General features: G+C 42.1%; 1 protein-coding gene across 1 annotated transcript in view; it reads right to left on the bottom strand.

Moving 5' to 3' along the window:
• Positions 1-19,665, bottom strand: part of XYLT1 (xylosyltransferase 1) — a 521,214-nt gene that overhangs the window by 79,169 nt on the left and 422,380 nt on the right. The window contains exon 7 of the mRNA XM_077448934.1: positions 6,644-6,820. Within this exon, the coding sequence (XP_077305060.1) occupies positions 6,644-6,820 (177 nt within the window). The remainder of the gene's footprint in view (positions 1-6,643; positions 6,821-19,665) is intronic.

Genomic DNA, 19,665 nt, shown 5'->3' with positions numbered 1-19,665 from the left:
CTACTAAAAGGGTGGTTGGGGGTGTTCCATTTTTACTTGTCAAAGCTTAACATCAACTTGTGACCAGATCACGCTCATTAAAGTGGACAGGCAATAAATGTTCTTAGAACAAGCCTTCATTTATGTATAAACAATTTGTAAACTTTACAACACAGGCTAAGAAAGCTTAGCCTTTTCCCTATTACGTTTTATTACTCCAAAATCTTGTTTAGGCCCCTTTCACCCTGGGGTGTTTTACAGTGCTAACAATATCGCCTGTATAGCGCCTGAAAAAATCTGGCCCCTTTCACTCCAGTGCGCTAGCAGGACGGTGAAAAAAGTCCTGCTAGTGGCATCTTTGGAGTGGTGAAGGAGTGGTGTATTCACCACTCCTAAACCGCTCCTACCCATTGAAATCAATGGGACAGCGCGGCTATACCGCCGGCAAAGCACCATTGCAGCAGCGCTTTGTGGGCGGTTTTAACACTTTTTCGGCCGCTAGTGGGGGTTAATACCGATGGTAATAGCGCCGCTTTACCGCCGACGCCGCTCCCGCCGCAGTGTGAAAGGGGCCTAAGACTATGGGGGAGAACTGTGCAGCTGGGCATAGTAACCAATCAGCATCTAGGTTTCATTGTCAAAGCTTAGTTAAACAAGATGAGGTTACTAACTGATTGGTTACATTGCACAGCTGCACCAGGATCTGTTCACCAGTTTTAGTAAATATAAATATATATATATTTTTACTAAAGCTAGAATAGAATAACATTTATGATTGCAGCTTCTGTACACAACGTGCTAACACTTGACAAACAAAAAAATGGAAATGACAGCGCTCACAATATTCCAAACACATACAAATCAAATTGGTAGGTGAAAACGTCCATATAACTTGTGCAGATTGTGCTCCAAACAATAAAGTTCAGTAGTCCGTCAAACTTTCAGGTTCATCACACTCCCCTCCTGTGAAATGGCCCCCTGACTTTTCAGTGCAGGGGTCAATCAGGCTAGAACATTGACCATCAATGTGCCCTTACTATCAATGTGCTTACAGCAGCCTAATGGCCCCCTCCTGTGGGAATCAACCTGGGACAAATTATCCACAACTGCTAGTGATTAATCATTTATTCACATGGGTATATTAAGAGATGTTTTTCATTGGGGTTTCTCAGTTGACCCCTGATGTGAGCATAGCGACATGCAAGAACGGACAGCAGCAGATTATTATGCTGCATTTTTGCTAATCAGTTTGCTTAGTAATTTATTATAAACTTTTCCCTACTCAGATACGGCACCTATATGCTCCTGATCTGAACATGTAGACCAGGGGTCTCAAACTGGTGGCCCTCCAGATGTTGCAAAACTACAAGTCCCATCATGCCATTGCCTTTGGGAGTCTTGCTCTTAACTGTCAGCCTTGCAATGCCTCATGGGACTTGTCGTTTTTCAACAGCTGGAGGGCCACCAATTTGAGACCTCTGATGTAGACACTATGCATCTATTCATGGATACTATGGTGTCTCAATAACTCCTACATAACAATCAGGTATCTATCACTGTCTGTCAATAATTGTATTTTCACACAATAAGTACTTCTTCTTTGTGGCGGTCTCTCTTTGACATATGCTGGGAGATTAATTCCTTGTCACCTTCACTATATTTTAGCACCCACTCTTCACTTTATTAACTACTTCCCACCCAGCCACTGTATAAACGGCCAGGTGGGTGCTCTCTCCTTCTGAGAGGACATTCAGGAACGTCCTTCAGAAGGAGGGGGATCGCAGGCCCGCGCAGCGGCGCGATCCCGATGCACTCGTGTCACCCGGATAAGGCGCATCTCTGATCGGCAGGAGGGCTCTGTGATTGACCCTCCTGATCACATGATGGCCGTGTCCAATCACAGCCATCATGTGATGTAAATACAGAGCCGGTTGTTGGCAACCGTCTCTCCTCTCCTCACACAGAAGTTATCGGTGAGGAGAGGAGAGGAGAGCAGATCGATGCACCCGGCTGGTGATCAGTGAGTATGAGCTGTTTTTTGCAGCTTTTTACTCACTGATGACCAGTCTAGTGTAAACACAGTGTAAAAAACACAAAGTAAACACACATGTCCCCACATAGTAAAAACACCTGTGCTCCACATATGTGACAGTAAAATCACATGTCCCAATGATTATCTGCACACATATGTCCGTGATCACCTGCACACATCTGCACATGATCATTTGCGTACATATGTCTGTGATCACACAAAAAAATTATTATACACTTAACAGATTTTTTTTACCAAAAACATGTAGCAGAATACATTTGGATTACATTTATGACAAAATTTGATTTTATTGCATTTGTTTTAAAATAGAAAGAAGAAAAAAAAAAATTTTTGCTCTTTTTTCGGTTATATAGCAAAAAATAAAAAACGGAGTCGTGAATAAATACCACCAAAAGAAAACTCTATTTGTGTGAACAAAATGATAAAAATTGTATTTGTGTACAGCGTTGCATGACTGCGCAATTGTCACTGAAAGTGCGAGAGCGCTGAAAGCTGAAAATTGGTCTGGGAATGAAGGGGGCGAAAGTGCCCAGTATTGATGTGGTTAAACACACATATTTTTTCACTCACTATGTAACTTTTCCATACACCTTTTTCTTCACCACATAAGTTTATATTCACTTTCCGCCTATTCATTCACTTTAAATTTGCGTACTGCACTTTTGAGAAGGGGTAACATATATTACAAGCACCCCCTCTCTATCTATTTTGTCACATTTTTAGTCACATTGCACTTTGATTATTTGACCAATGTTTTTTACTAATTATTTACATTTAACCTAGTGATTATATATATTAATGACCACATTAGAGCCTAAGTGGGGATTGAGTATAATTCTTACAATTTAATATATATATATAGAGAACCATATATATAGGGATCCCTACAAGAACTGTTAAATATAGTTCTGTAAGCAACACCTTATTTTCTGGCAGTGCCCCTCCCGAGATTAGACTCTGGATCTGCCACTGCCCTGCATTCACTATATCTGGTCTCCCATAGTACGCAGAACATGGAAATGCAATCATTTTAGTAAATATAAACTGCTAAATACCTTTTCTCATCAGCAGTATATAACAGTCTTATGACTTCTATCAGTGTCTGGTTAAAGCTTGTGGACTGGCTGTCCTATCAGAATGCAGGACACCTGTCTCTCTGTCTGGACAGTGCTGATTGGCCCTGTGCTGATCACATGCACTCTCCCAAGAAAAAAAAAACCTCTAGCAATACACGTCATACTGAGCATGTGCAGCCTGACTCCACTAACTCTGTCTTATCCAGGCATATTTTGAAGTCAGTGGAAGAAGAGGAGGATCTGTGCATACAGGATCAAACAGCCTTTTTTACACAATGCAGAAGATTGACCCCTTAGGTTCCACAGTGAGTGTAACAAGCATGCTTTACTGTATATACAGACTGATTTTACTGTTGTGCATTTAGTAACACTTTCATTTCCAAGGCATGCCTGTAGGCGGCACCTTCTAAACCTGTTCATAAAACTCCTAGTGTGGGTGAAACTTTCCATCCTGTCTAAAAAACACATCAGTGTAAGAATAAGTACTCTAGCTCTTATAAAATATGTGCGGTACACTCTTTTCACCTCTGTTTCACCTATGATATAGCAGTAGCTGAATTCAGTGTTGTGTGACAGAAGAGGGGAAGTAAATCTCCCCTGGTGTGCAGAGAGGACCAAGAGGCAAAGACTAATATTAACAGGCTGACAACAGAGGACGGGACTTAATTAACCACTGTGAACAAATAGGAATTAAAGTGTCCCCAGATGAAAAAAGATCCCCAAAAATAAAATAATCTGTTATTCACAAAAGAAGGAACAAAATCACCAGTATTCACAATGCAGTGTGTGTGCCCCCCCCCCCCCCCCCCCAGGAGTATAGACAGACTGTGGCCTATATTTATTATATGTATTGCATTATAATTATGAATATATATTTTTATTTTGCAATTCCTTATTTTTGAGTTTTTGAATGTGTGGTGTTTGTTATGTTTTTGATGGATATATGGAAAAACTATTGATTGCACCAGTGTCCTGACCAAGCTGTTTCCACAAAACGCGTTACCTAGTTACATAATTGGTAAGGTTGAATAAAGACACCAGCCCATATAGTTCATATAGTATAGCTGTATATGTGTGGCTGTGTGTTTTTTTGCAATATAGTTTTCCATATCCCTGTATATTGTGTTCACTAAGATGCCCATCTAAGAGCTATTTTAAACTATCGGCACTTCCCGCTGACACCACTGGTTGTGGTAGGGAGTGCCACATCCTTACTGCTCTAACAGTAAAGAACCCCCTACCCAATTTATGTTTTAACCACTTCCCCTCCCATTTCAATGAGTGGCCGCATATCTTCCTAAGCTCTGTGAAAAAATGGAATTGTTTACTCCATATACCCCATTTAGGTATTTGTATGTCGCTATCATATCTCCTCTCAAGCTTTTCTTCTCCAGGGAGAATACGTTTAATGTTTGTTGTCATTCCTCATAACTGAGGTCCAGTACTTTGAAATTCACTTTGAAACATTTCCTTGGACTCTCAACAGTTCCAGAACATCCTTTCTGAGGACTGATGACCAGAACTGGACAGCACACTCAACATGTGGTTAACCACGAGTCTTGTAAAATGGTAGAATTATAGATTTATCTCTCGAGTAGATACCATTTTTAATGAATGCTAATATTCTACTGGCAATACTTGCAACTTGGCACTGCATGCAATTACTGAGTCTGATCTACTAGAACACCCATATCTTTTTCCATCCTGGAATCCCCCAATGGTTCAACCCCTAGCGAGTAACTTAGCGGCCCCCAAATGCATTACTTTACATTTTTCAACATTAAACCTCATTTGCATTGTAGTTCCCCACTCCTTTATTTTACTGAGGTCTTTCTGTAATGTTTTTATATACTGCTGTAAAGTATTGCCCTGCCTGGTTTTATATTGTCAGAAAACATAGAGATTAATCAATTTATGCCATCCTCTATATCGTTTATGAATAAATGAATTGACATTGTATCCCATTTTTATCACCTGCCACAAAATAAATATTTTTTTTTTATATTTTTGTGTTACACAGTGGGGATTATTTACAAAAGGCAAATCCACTTTCCACTGAAAGTGCACTTGGAAGTGCAGTCGCTCTAAATCTAAGGAGTTAGATCTGAAATGAGGGGAAGCTCTGCTGATTTTATCATCCAATCATGTGCAAGCTAAAATGCTGTTTTTTATTTTCCTTGCATGTCCCCCTCGGATCTACAGCGACTTTACTTCCAAGTACACTTTCAGTGCACTTTCAAGTGCATTTGCGGTGCAAAGTGGATTTTCCTTTAGTAAATAACCCCAGTATGTCATACGCATATCTGATTTCTTGGGTGGCATCCTTGACAATACCACATGTCCTTTAATTATTATTTTTTATGGCACGATGGCCTCAATATTTCATATTTTAAAGTCTCACTTAATTGCCACCTTCTATATGCAGTTATTAGCACATGGAACACATTTACAGTATGTAAGAATAGAGGGATGTCTTCATTATTGTCAATTTACATGTTGAGGTAAGTTCTGGACCAAGAAGAGTTGCCTGGATTGCATGATTACCCCCTTCATTGCATAGCTTTACTGGGAATGTTGAGTTTACAGTGCCTACCCAATAGCCACTCTACAGTTGCTGGGGCAAATACATATTAAATATCTCAGCTAATCTCAAGTCCTCTTAAAATAGACATATTTGATGCAATACTCTTTAGGTGTGTTTCTTGATTTTCCAAACAAAAGCTACTAAAATACTGCATGCGGTAATTCATCAAAATATGCAGTATTTATTTCATTAAACTATGCAGTATTTTATCTCATGCGATATCCAGTGGGATGGATACAGTGGAAAATAGAATTAGAACCCCTGTCAATTTTTATTGCTAATAAAGAGGTAAAATGGCTTAAACAGTTGAAATATGCCAACTCACTAAATGCAGTCCCTGCAGCATATGTTTTAATACAAAAGAAAAAACGTGACTAAAATATCAGTCAATGGGAAGCTGCTTTTACAGGACACATGGGGTGCAGCAAAAACAACTAAGCTCATATAAGTAAATACAAAATATCTTTAAAAATTTCAAATATTAAATGAACATTGTATCAAAAATACAAACAATTATAAATACCCTTCTTCTACCAATAAAAAATACATATCAAGCTGATTTAATGTTTTCACCAGCTGCGCTTTTGTCCTGGGACATTTACTCATAATAATTTGAAATCACAGACAACATAGTAACTAGCTTTTTTCGAAAGGAGGTCATAAATAGCAGTCCATGTTTATGTTTCATTATTGGTTTTCTTTAATTAGTAAATCAATAAGGTTGACCTGTAGGAAATGGCATAGGTTATAAGAAAAAATAGACATAGGTTCAGCTGCTGCTGGCAATAAAAAAAAAATACAAATTTACATAAAAGTTTAATAGGCTAATGTGAAGTCTATTGTCACCAGAGCTCTCATCACATTTGACATGTTTTGTGACAAAAAAATTATAAATAAATACAAATAAAGGCATTAGAAGATAACTGATTGTAATAAAAAAAAGAAACATACCTGAAAGCGGTGAAAATCAGAAGGTTTGAAGTCATTTGGAGAGCAGCCACACCAGTCAACAATGTGTTTGTATTGACATTTGCAGCCTAGTTTTCTGTTCCAGTTTGTAATTCGCAAATTATTGTCAACCATGGTGTCACAGTAAGGGCTGTTTTCTAACACCGTATGAAAGAAGGACTGAAAAGAAAAAAAATATTGGAGGGCTGAGTCATTAGTGAAACTCAATAGGAAAGTCATCAACAGCATTTTTAAAAGAAACTCACATTAAATTAGTGGTGTACAGGCACATCAGGGATGTAATGTTTCATCCGTATGTCCATGGGGGCGACTCGCAGGGCTGTAAGGCAAGGTTTCAGGCATCTGACTTTTTGACCGATGGTTGGTGTTTTGGTCTATTCCATGTATTTCCTCGGAATGGTCAGAGCAGTCGGGGTAGTGCTGGTAGCTGTGGTGCCTTTGGTCCGATGTTCAAGGAGTCGGTGTCCTTAGGAGACGGGCTGGGCAAAGCTGGGCAAGCTTTAAAGCCTGATGAAGGAGCATGCATGCTCCGAAGCGCCGCTTTGCCCAGCCCGTCTCCTGAGGACACCGACTCCTTGAACATCGGACCAAAGGCACCACAGCTACCAGCACTACCCCGACTGCTCTGACCATTCCGAGGAAATACATGGAATAGACCAAAACACCAACCATCGGTCAAAAAGTCAGATGCCTGAAACCTTGCCTTACAGCCCTGCGAGTCGCCCCCATGGACATACGGATGAAACATTACATCCCTGATGTGCCTGTACACCACTAATTTAATGTGAGTGTTTTTTAACCATTTTTAATAAATTTGAGCAACTTTATTGCTGCACTTAGAGGGCGCCGTCTCTTTCTCTATTCCATTGTTTCCTAGAGCTACTTCTTGCTTTAAGACTGGCAGCCCTTTAGGGCACAGCCTGTACTGCTGATCCCCCTCACGGACCACCTTGATGATCTACAAAGACCCTGAACTTCTCATCGAGGATACTGGTGTGTGGATATACCCAAAACTCACACAAAAATCGATATACTTTGGCTATATAAAGACGACCAATCTTTTATACTAACATTTTGTGATCATACTACAATATATTTTTGGGATCCCCAGCAAGCGCCATATTACCCTCCTCTGCTGTGCTTTTTAAAAGAAACACCTATCATTATTCTTTATGTTAAAAAAATAAATTTTACTGTGGAATGTGGTAAAAAAATAAAGTTTTTCGTAAATAAACATTGTAAATGCCACACTAATTCAAAAGATATTTGTATTTATAATCAACTCTAATGCCGCGTATACACACAACCAGACTTTTTGACAGCAAAGGTCTAACGGAACAAATCCGTCAGACATTTTGATTGTGTGTGGGCTTCATTGGACCTTTGCTGTCCAAAAATCTGACAGACTTTAAAACTAGAACATGTTTCACATTTTTCCGCCGGACCCAGTTCCTATGGAGAAATCTGCTCGTCTGCATGCTAGTCCGACGGACGAAAATCGAAGTTAGGGCAGCTATTGGCTACTGGCTATGAACTTCCTTATTCTAGTCTGGTTGTAGGTCATCACGTTCGAATCCGTCGGACTTTGGTGTGATTGTGTGTGGCCAAGTCCGGTCATTCGGAAAGTCCGTCGGAACTCCACCAAAAGTCCGTTGGGAAGACCGTCGGACCTAGTCTGCCGGAAAGTCCGCTCGTGTGTACACGGCATAAGGGTTTATGAACACAGGGCTTAAAAAAAATGACTTTTTTCTGCCTGTAAACGCACCTCTATGTATCCATGGACACATAGGTGTTCACAGCTGTACTAGAAGAGGAGCATTTACAGGCAGACAAAAAAAAAACACCAACACAGAAAAAACACTTTGCATCTTAAACATGTCTAGAGGTGATTAAACGCTAGATGTGTTTAGCGCTTTAGTGTTCATTCATTCCAATGGCCATATTAAATTATTATCCAATCAAATCCAATAATGCTTAAATACTTGACGTGCCTTTAGGCATGTTTTGAAGAAGCTTCCTTTCTGCAAGGAGAAAACGTGTTCAGGGGAACTGAGCAAACACTTAATGTGTATGAGGCCTATGTAGTTCCACCTTCCCCCTTTACTGGGTGTTTACCTCTTTTCTTTGTGAGTATAGGTCGGTAGAATCAACCTAGAATTAGATGGCGAACAAGCTTTAAAGTGAACTCAAAATGTGAAAATGCACTGTTATCGGGAACAAACTAAAAATGTTAGTTGTCTAAGTACCCTGAAAAAGTTTTAATTTCTCCTGGAAAATAGTGGTGCATTTCCTTTGCCTAGGCACTCCTGTGCATTGAGCCTCATAGTCATACATCTGCAGTGTAAAGCCTCATACACACGATCGGATTTTCGGCAGACAAAACCTCTGAAGCCCCATACACACTATCATTTTTTCCTTCAGGTTTACCAAAACCATGTAGTGCAAGGGCCTGCCTGATTGCATACAAATTGAAACTCCAAGGTTTGACCTCATATTATATGGTTTTGGTAAATCTGAAGGGAAAACTCAGGAGAAAAACTGATAGTGTGTATGGGGCTTGACTTTTATCCAAAGGCGTGTGTTTGGATTTTGTCCTGCATACAAACGGCAAGGAATTGTCGGCCAACAAACAATGACGTACTACGTGGTTTTTCAGCTCTTTAGCACCACCTTTTGGGTTCCTTCTGCTAATTTTGTGTTAGTAGAAGTTTGGTGAGTGGTGATTCACGCTTTTCATTTCGCGCTTTTCAGTTTGCACTTTATATCTCGTGCTTTTCAGTTAGTTTTTGAGCGGCAGTTCGTCAACCACAAATCGGAGGAGATACCGTGTTATTTATTATTGGCCTTGGAGTTATTGCTTTGACCCAAGTCCAGTCCAGGAACAGGAGGAGGAGGATTTCTGGATCAAAAATTGGTTGCTTTATTAATCATGACCAATTGTGTCATATGCCTTTGCTGCAGGAGCTCCAGGAGAATAATCCAGATGATTTTCAGAATTATCTCTAGATGACGGACCCCTGCTTTCACCAACTCTTGGCAATGTTGACCCCCTATATTATGAAGCAGGACACATGCATGAGGCTTTTATTTTAGTTTGGTTGAATAATAATGAGTGATTTGTTATATTTTCTATATTTTTGGATGCATAGAATGCACTTTTTGGTTAAGTTCTAGTGGCAGATAGCATGTTTAATTGTATTTGTTTTCTTTTTTTTAATGCACAATAAAAAAATTGTGGAGAATAATACTTGGCTATGTGTTTTACTTCAAATGATAGTTTGGGAGTAGGCAGTTACATTTCAAAAAATACATTGTAAAATTGGTAAGGGACACCAACATAGTTATATCTTTGATCTTAAAAACTACGGGATAATGGTGTTGTGATAACTCGCCCAAGAAAAAAAAAAGAAAAACATAATACTGTTATTCTTGATATCACTAGAAAATAAAAGCCTTTGAAAATTTGTTTGCAATAACTCCATCAGTATCGCCAGCAAAGCCGCTACATTATTATCCCATTAAAGAAGAAGAGAATGTGTGCTACGTTTTGAGATTTCATAATTTGCCACTTCACAAATGTTAATTCTCCATTATGAATTCTAGTTTACAAGACTGATAGCTTCTGGCTCGTCCTTGCTTCCGAGCATGCGTGTTTGTACTTTGGACTTTTGTCCGAACTGACTTGTGTACGCACGCTCTGAAAATTTGACCGCGGAAAATTTTAAAACCTGCCATCCAACATTTGTCTGCGGAAAATCCGACAACAATTGTCTGATGGAGCGTACAAACGGTCGGATTTTCCGCAACAACCTGTCATCACACATTTCCCGTCGGAAAATCCAATTGCGTGTATGACTACTAATCTCACAAGGTTTAGAGTGAGGTCTGCTGATGTCACCACTGTGCTGTTTGCTGGTGAGAAAGCTACAGTGTCAGCATTTCCTTTCTTCTGCTTCATTCGATCTGAAGATCTGTGCTTTTTGAACCACTCCTACTGCTTATGCTTCATTATTTCTCCATCGATCATCATGCAACCAGTTATGAGGATGCCAGCTATGACATAAGGAGTACAGCCTTGCCCTTTGACTGAGACTAGCCCTTTTATGTCTGCTTGTCTCTTTTTGGGCAAAGCTTCCACAGTTCAGGTCAACAGTAAAATGATAATTATAATGCACTGCTCACCATACTTATCCCTTCATTCAAGTTGCAAGTAAGAAGAGGCTCTTTAGCTAACAAGAGAACCCGACAAGCTACCAGAGATATGTAAGGGAAGCCTGTCAGAAAAAGAAAAATCAGAGCCACCTTTGCTGTTTCTGAATGTCTAAAGCACTGGTACCAGATTAAGTATATAGGTGTAAGTTTATCAAACATTGATAATTTATCTCATTTTAGTTCTCAGAGAAAAATCTTCTCCTCTGGCACCTTGTTTATGAAGCGGAGAACATTTGTTCTCAGAAGGAGATGACAGGAGAAGTTTTTCCTCTGAGAACACCTGATATCTGTATAGAAAGCAGAGGGGCTGCCTGTGATCTCCTGATACACCTGTGTGATTACAGAGAAGCTGTAAAAGTGAAACCAAAGTAAAAAGACTGCGTAATTACATGAAAATAATAAGCACTGACCACTGGCGCTTATTTTTTACTTTTTACTTTTTTTTTACACACATTTTGGCACATTCTTTAAATGTGCATTTTGGCCCTTTTTTATTGTTAATTATATGGTTTTTTTTATTGTTTATTTTTTTAAACACACATTTTGGCCCTTTAGCGCACATTTTGGTACAGTTTAATTTATTACGCATTTTGGTGTGGTATGTAACGCACACTTTGGCACTTCTTTTAGCATGTCGTTTAACACTTTTTTAATGTGCATTTTGATTTGCTTTTTATGCATATTTTGGGAAACAGCACATTTGCTAGCCACTTTTACATGTTAACCTCCCTGGCGGTATGATTCATTCTGGTTTTAGGTGCTGAAAGCGGTACAATTATTTTGCATGGAAATTTGGGGTTTTATATTGTAGTCCTGTAATTCTTAGGAATAACTCTCTTAAATCTGTTCAAACCAGAGTCTAGCAGACATCCCGGGTATGATAAAGTTTATAATATAATAAAGAATAATACAAATTATTCAATAATGTAATCAAATCCTAAAACACTGAAAAAGGGACACTTTTTGGTTGCTATGGACAATCTCCAAATTTCAGGCAGAAAAAACAGTATTTATAATATAAAAGTGCATACAGGGCATTGCACCGACCACTAGGGACAAAGGGTGTGTGTATTTTTTTAATACAGTACTGTAATCTGTAAGATTACAGTACTGTGTGTGTATTATGTCTTTTCACTTTTTTGAATTTGGCGACGATCTCCGCTCCCATGCGCCGTAACATCGCAGGGAAGGAGCTCGGCGGCATTCGGCACTGTGTGAATCGAGCGGAGGACAGCTCGATCATAGAGCGCGGAGGACAACGCTGGATCCAGGGGACAAGGTAAGTAACTCTCCCTGTGTCCTCCCTGCATCCAGCGATGCGATCCCGAGTCTGGCTCGGGGTTACCGCTCGTGATAGTAAAATCCCAACCCGAGCCAGACTCGGGATTACCGCCAGGGAGGTTAAAAAAGCACCAAAATGCACATAAAAATGTGCTAAAATGTGTTTTTAAAAAACAAGCCAAAATGTTTGTTGAAAAAAGCAACAAAAAGTGCACCAAAAAACGTATCAAAATGAGTACAAAAAGGCCCAAAAAGCCAAATTGAACATTTTTTGGGCATGGAGCATTTTGCATTTTTTCAATGCGCATTTCAGCAAGTTGGTAGTGTATTTGTCAAATGACAAAATGTGTGGCAAAATGTATGTCTGCTAACTGCACTTGGGGTGCCATTAACTATGAATGGCACCAAAAAGCGCATTGCATATTTTGACAGAATTTTACAGCGATTTAGAATTGTGGCAAGAATTGTGCAATTCTGCCAACAATTCTGCATTGCTCAGATGTGAATGGATCCTAAAAGAAAATACATTAGAACTATACTGTGTGTGTATATATATATATATATATATATATATATATATATATATATATAATGGGATTTTTATATACAGCTTACCTGTAAAATCCTTTTCTTGATCATACATCACGGGACACAGGAGCTTCATTACATAGTGGGTTATATAGGCACCTCTGGTGATTGGACACTGGTTGACCCTAATTAAGGAGAATTCCTCCCCTATATAACCCCTCCCATCTGGGAGGCACCTCAGTTTTGTAGCAAAGCAATAAGAAACCACGTAAAACCCAAGAGGGGAGGGAGCCTTGTGTCCCGTGATGTACTCTCAAGAAAAGGATTTTACAGGTAAGCTGTATATAAAAATCCAATTTTCTTGATCATACATCACGGGACACAGGAGCTTCATTACATAGTGGGATGTCCCATAGCAATGCTCAGATTGAGGGGAGGGAGACACAGATCATAAATATAGACCGCCAGGGACCGGAGGACCTAAACTGCAGCCTGCAGTACACTGCGCCCGAAGGCGATATCCTCTTGCCCTCTGACATCCACCTGATAGAATCTGGTGAATGTGTGGACTGATGACCAAGTTGCAGCCTTACAGATCTGAGCCAGGGAGGCCTGGTGATGCACTGCCCAAGAAGCACTAACAGCCCTAGTAGAGTGCGCTTTCACCTGAAAAGGAGGAATCTTCCCCTTTAAACCATAGGCCTGAGAAATAACTTGTCTAATCCACCTTGAGAGAGTGGATTTTGACGCCGCCTGGCCCTTCCTAGGGCCTTCCGGCAAAATAAATAAGCAATCAGTTTTCCTTATCTGAGTAGTTGCTTGAAGATAAATACTGATTGCTCTAACCACATCCAAAGTGTGCAAAGATTCTTCTTCTGTGGACTGAGGGTCCACATGGCCCCCTGAATAAAAGCCCGTACCAGGGAATGCGATGCAAGTGGCTTTTGAAAAAACACTGACAGGGCCGAAATCTGCACCTTGATAGTGCTTATGGCCAAATTCATTTCTAGGCCTGACTGGAGAAAGGCCAAGATTCTGTTAATGACATACTTTCTAGGATGCCATTTCCTGAGTTCACACCAGGAAACATATGTCCTCCAGATTTTGTAATAAATAAGCCTGGAGGCCAGCTTTCTGGCATTGACCAGAGTAGAAAGGACTGGCCCCGAAAGGCCACGGTCTCTCAGAATGTGGGTCTCAGCAGCCAAACCGTCAAATTCAGACTGCGTAAAGCAGGATGGTAGATTGGACCCTGTGAGAGCAGGTCTGGCCGGAGAGGGAGGATCCATGGCCTGCCTACTGCCAACTTCATTATTTCCGCGTACCATGGTCGCCTGGGCCAAGCCGAGGCCACCAAAAGGACCGACTTTGTCTCCCTCTTCCCAGGAACCGCGACAGAAGCGGGCTCGGGGGGAAGGCATAGATCAGATTGTACTGATCCCAGGGAACTGTCAGAGCATCTGACCCCTGAGCAAGTGTATCTCTTGTCCTTGACACAAACTTGTCCAGTTTCCTGTTGAACCTGGATGCAAACAGATCTACGCCCGGAGTACCCCACCTGTGACATATGTTCCGAAACACGTCGGGGTGCAGAGCCCATTCTCCTGGGCACAACTGCTGGCGGCTCAGAAAATCCGCCTGCCAATTTTCCACTCCTGGAATGAAGACTGCAGAAAGACACGGAACATGCTTTTCTGCCCAGACAAGTATGCGATTCACCTCTTTTTGGGCCACCAGACTCCTGGTACCGCCCTGGTAATTGATATAAGCCACTGCTGTGGCATTGTCGGACTGAACCCAAACCGGGAGACCTCGCAGTCTGTAAGACCACTTTATGAGAGCCATGTTAACTGCCCGGATCTCCAAGATATTTATGGGCAGTAGTTTCTCGGTCGCAGACCATTTCCCCTGTGAGCACGTCTCCTCCCACACTGCTCCCCAGCCTGTCAGGCTGGCATCTGTTGTGATAATCTTCCATGGAAGAGGAAGAAAAGTTTTGCCCTTCAGCAAATTCTTGGTTTGCAACCACCAGACGAGACTCTTGCATGTCCCTGGGGATAGACGCATAGGAAGATCCAAGGATTGGGGCTTCCTGTTCCAAGCCGCAAGGATGCATCTTTGCAGAGGCCTTGAGTGGAACTGGGCGAATGGGACGGCCTCGAAGGAGGCGACCATTTACCCTAACAGTCTCATGCACAACCGAATGGGGGAAGATCTTCTGCCCAGAATTAGGCGCACCAGATCCCCAATGGCCAAGGCCTTTAGCCTTGGAAGAAACACCTTGCCCTGAGCGGTGTCGATGATCATGCCCAGGTATTCCAACCTGGTGGCCGGCTGTAGGGACGACTTTTCTAGGTTTATGATCCAACCTAGGCGTTCTAGGTGTTCTAGCGTTCTGGTGACGCTGTGATTCAGGAACGCTGCTGTTTTCTCCATGAGAAGCAAGTCGTCTAGATAAGCCATGACGGCTATGCCCTGAGCTCTTAGGTTTGCTAAGAGAGGGTCCAGAATCTTTGTGAAGACTCGAGGGGCCGTAGCAAGCCCGAATGGCAAGGCCACAAATTGAAAATGGCACCGCTCTACCGCGAACCTTAGAAATTTTTGGTGTGCGGGAAAAATTGGCACATGGAGATATGCATCTTTGATATCTATTGATGCCATGAATTCTCCCCCTTGCAGGGAGGAGACCACAGTGCGGATTGACAGCATTCGGAAGGACCGGATGCGTAAAAACTGGTTCAGATCCTTCAGATCCAGGATAGGTCTGACACTTCCATTTGGCTTTGGAACGGTGAAGAGATTTGAGTAAAACCCTGAACCCTGTTCTTTTGGGTTCACTTCTACTATCACCCTCTGGGATAGTAAGTGATCTAAGGCCAGAAATAGCGGTTTTTGCTTTACTGGATCCCTGGGGATCCTTGACCTTAGGAAACGAGAAGGTGGAATCTCCTGAAACTCTAGCCTGTAGCCCAGAGATACCGAAGAGATCACCCACTTGTCCTGGATCTCTTCCCGCCAGGCTCCTGCAAACTGCAGGAGCCTTCCCCCCACTCTGCCGAGCGGGGGCGCCCCTTCACAAGGACGTTTTTGGGCTCTGCTTGGCAGGCTTTCGCCCCCAAGTCTTTTTCTGCCCCTGGGCTCGGCCTTGAGCCTTTCTAGTAGAGGAGGACTGAGTAGGCCGTCGCCACTGCTTAGAGCTTGATGCTTCGGGAGAGAGAGCACGCCTGAATGAACGACGCTTGCTCCTTTTGACTGGAAGGAGAGTAGATTTACCCCCTGAAATATTTTGGACGAATTTATCTAATTCTTCTCCAAATAAACGTTCCCCTTTAAACGGGAACCCAATCAAATGCTTCTTGCATGACAGCTCAGCTGCCCAATTCTTTAGCCATAGAGCCCTTCGCATGTGAACCAACATGAGAGACAAACGTGATGCTTGTTGGACAGAATCCAAAATCGCATCAATCATGAAACACAGAATGTGAGGTAATTCTGCATAATGAGCCCAAGCATCTGCTTAACCTGTTCCTTGAGGAACTGACACAACCCCACGGCTGCGACTGTAGGTTGCACCACAGTGCCAGCCATGGAAAAGGAGGCTTTTAATAAGGTTTCCAGCTTTTTATCAGTTGGATCTTTAAATACCTGCGCATTATCCAATGGAAAAGTCAGGTTTTTATTCACACAAGAAACAGCGGCATCGACAGATGGGACCCCCCACTTCTTGGTGAAACTTTCCTCCAAAGGATAATGCACAGAAAACCTTTTAGGAGGAGCAAACAGTTTATCGGGATGTCCCCAATCCTCATACATCAATTTATCCATTAAGGGATGAATTGGGAAGGAATAGGCAGTCTGTGGGGCTTTCCTGACTCCCAGGGAAGAAACAGAGGATGTAGCGACTTCAGCAGCAGGCATTCTGAATGTGGTACGCACCAAATTCAGTATAATACTGCACCTGTTTTCTGAGTGCCTGGGAGGAGGGGACTATCTCCTCTTCCTCTGACTCATCCGACTGCTCATGATCCCTATCCCAAGATAGGGATCTCTCATTTTCAGAAGAATCATCTGAGAGAGGGATTTCAGCAGAGGGAGGGGATCTACCCCTTTTCCTGCTATCTTTCAGGGAAGCAGAAATAAAATTCATGATTCTCCCTTCAAAACCCTCCAATGTAGCCCTAAGGGAGTCCTCAGTGACATAAACCGGGGCTGAGACATTAGGAGAGGCTGCAAAACCTGACAGGGGCACTGACTCGTCTTGAGAGGCTGGCTCCAGTCTTGCAGGGGGGGATGGTAACTTACAGGCACTTTTAGAACCCCTGGACCCAGGCGGTGATTTACCAGTGCCTTTGCTACCTCCCCCTGAGACCCTCTTAGGAGGAGACATAGTCCTAAGCTACAAAGCAGAGGTACTAGTACAAGTGCAATCACTGTTGTGCTTAAAGTCTCACAATATATATATATATGCTTAAACTGCACAACCTGATGCTGAGTAGGTGTCTAAGGTTTGCCTGGATCCAATCCCCACGGATGCTTACTGCCCACAGCTCCTGTGTCTACAATTACAGCCCCCTGACGCTCTGGGCTTTTTAAAACTGCCGCCTGGCGCCTGTGCAGTACAGCGCCGTGCACACTGACGTGCACGGCTCACAACCACACTCCCCCCTCCTCCATTAGGCCGGGAACGCGCCCGGCGCGCGTGCACGCATGCGCGTGCGTGCACGAGGACCGCGGGATCCAGGGGGGGGAAGGAGAACCCCAATGGAGCTGCGTGGGACCCCCAAACTACGTGGGACCCCTTTTTACCTTGATGTGGCAGGGACTGTAATGGAAACGTGAGTCAGATGGAGAACCAGGCTTCACTGAGCGTGTGTACTGAAAGGCATGTAAGTATGCATCAGGCTGCTCTTACTCCCTCTAGTGGTGGAAACCAGGTAAGACATACAACTACTCACAATGAAGAAATCCATTCATATAATTATATATATACAGGATTAACTTCCCTTACCTGTCCTCGCCGCAGGAATTGCTGAACCAGACAAATTCCAGCCTTCACCCATGGTATTGTTAGTCAACCTTCAGGTTTATCTGGGGCTCTTTCTCGGAAGAACCTCCTACCTGGGCCATGTAGAAAGCTCTGCCAGAAACTTTCGTGCGCTCTGTATAAACAGTACACCAAGTCTGGTTTTCCCAGAACCCAGTCTTCCAATGGAGAGGCAAAACATTGCTTCTTGGGCTGACGAGGCCCGGGTACCATACCATCTTGGGAGTCAAAATATCGGCCCGAGGTATGGATCCGGTTTGTTGTAGCCCTTAGGCCCTCGCAGGGACCTGCATAGAGCTAATGTTTTACGGGACCAACCACCATAGACACTGGCGAAAAAACTGAGGTGCCTCCCAGATGGGAGGGGTTATATAGGGGAGGAATTCTCCTTAATTAGGGTCAACCAGTGTCCAATCACCAGAGGTGCCTATATAACCCACTATGTAATGAAGCTCCTGTGTCCCGTTAAGTATGATCAAGAAATATATATATATATATATATATATATATATATATATATATATATATACACACACATATACACACATAAACATATATAGTCATTATTTATATCAATCTTTAAGCTTGCTGTTGCTGATATCAGGAAGAAAGAAGTCTCCTTCCTCACATAACAGCAGCTTCTCACCCATATTCTCCACCTCTGAGCTAGAGACACTGGGACTGAGATATTTTATATGGCCAGCGAGATCTCACCTACATAACATGAACTGGTCTTTGATTGATAAATGTACAGCATAGTCTATTTCATATGGACAACTGAAAAGTACATACAGTACTTTTTCCATGTCAGGCTGCAAAGTACATGCTTGAGTAGTGAAGGAAGATTATGGGGAAAAGCCTGTCTTAAGTCCCCCCTTTTCCTTATGGGATCATGGTAGGAGCAGTTTGCAGGCTCTCCGCTGTGAGAAAATAGCGGGAAAGCCTGTGATTGGTTTTCCAGGGTCAGCTGACAGGGGATTTTCTAGAATCCGGGAGCCCCCTTTTATTAGGATAGGTCAGTCAGGGATCATGTGACCCCCTGGAACATTCTAGTATTCCAGGGGGTCCCTATATAAAGGCTAGTCCATGGAGTTTGGGGCCAGTTGCAAGAAGAGGATCAACAGCGGAACTTCCCACCCTCCCTTCCCCTTGACGCGGCTATATTATGTAGTAAGGTCCTTTTTGCTTTTAAGTAAGAGAGGACAGTTTTGTGAATTAATAATGAAGACAGATTGTTTTTTCAGCTCGAGTCTTAGTGGCTGAGCTGTATTTGCTTAAGTTTTGGTGCATTGAGTTATTTTCATGATGAAATAAAATATGTGTGATATTTTAATACTTAATGAATATGGTTATAAACCAATAATATATGCCGCGGCCAAGTTTTATCCAATAAATTTTTTTGTGCTACAAGAAATATTTAGTTGAGTTTTGATTTCTGTCTGGGCTTTCCTGACTGGGATCCCATAATGATACCACTCCAGCCCAGTAAATTATTTCTTTAAACCTAATAATAACCAGTTTGCTAGCTATGTCTTTAATGAGAACACCGCATGTGGTCATCATGGTGTGGGACAAGGTGGGATTTCTAAAGCCTCATACACACTATCAGTTTTTCTGCTGAGTTTTTCCTTCAGATTTACCAAAACCATATAATATGAGGTCCAACCTGTTAGACACCAGTTCAATATCTAAACCTTTTTGCCCTTGGTGGTAAAGGAATATATCTGTGTAAATGTTCACTTTTTCTAGTTACCGGAAATGCAGTTTTGTCATTTATAAAGCATTCAGTCAACTAGATATATTTTATGTTGAAAAAATTGCCTGTTTGCAGTATGTAATTTATACTGAGAACAAGACAGTAACAGAGAGAAGAAAAGAAGCTAATCTGAGTCATGGTGATTACTGTAACTTGTTTAAGTTCCATTGATAAAAATAAGGA

Source organism: Lithobates pipiens, unplaced genomic scaffold, assembly GCF_037356315.1.
Source record: "Lithobates pipiens isolate NorthernLeopardFrog02 unplaced genomic scaffold, aLitPip1_a1.2 Scaffold_22, whole genome shotgun sequence".
NCBI lineage: Eukaryota > Metazoa > Chordata > Amphibia > Anura > Ranidae > Lithobates > Lithobates pipiens.
Note: the sequence above shows the minus strand (reverse complement) of the source record. Positions and strands in the feature narration are given on the sequence as shown.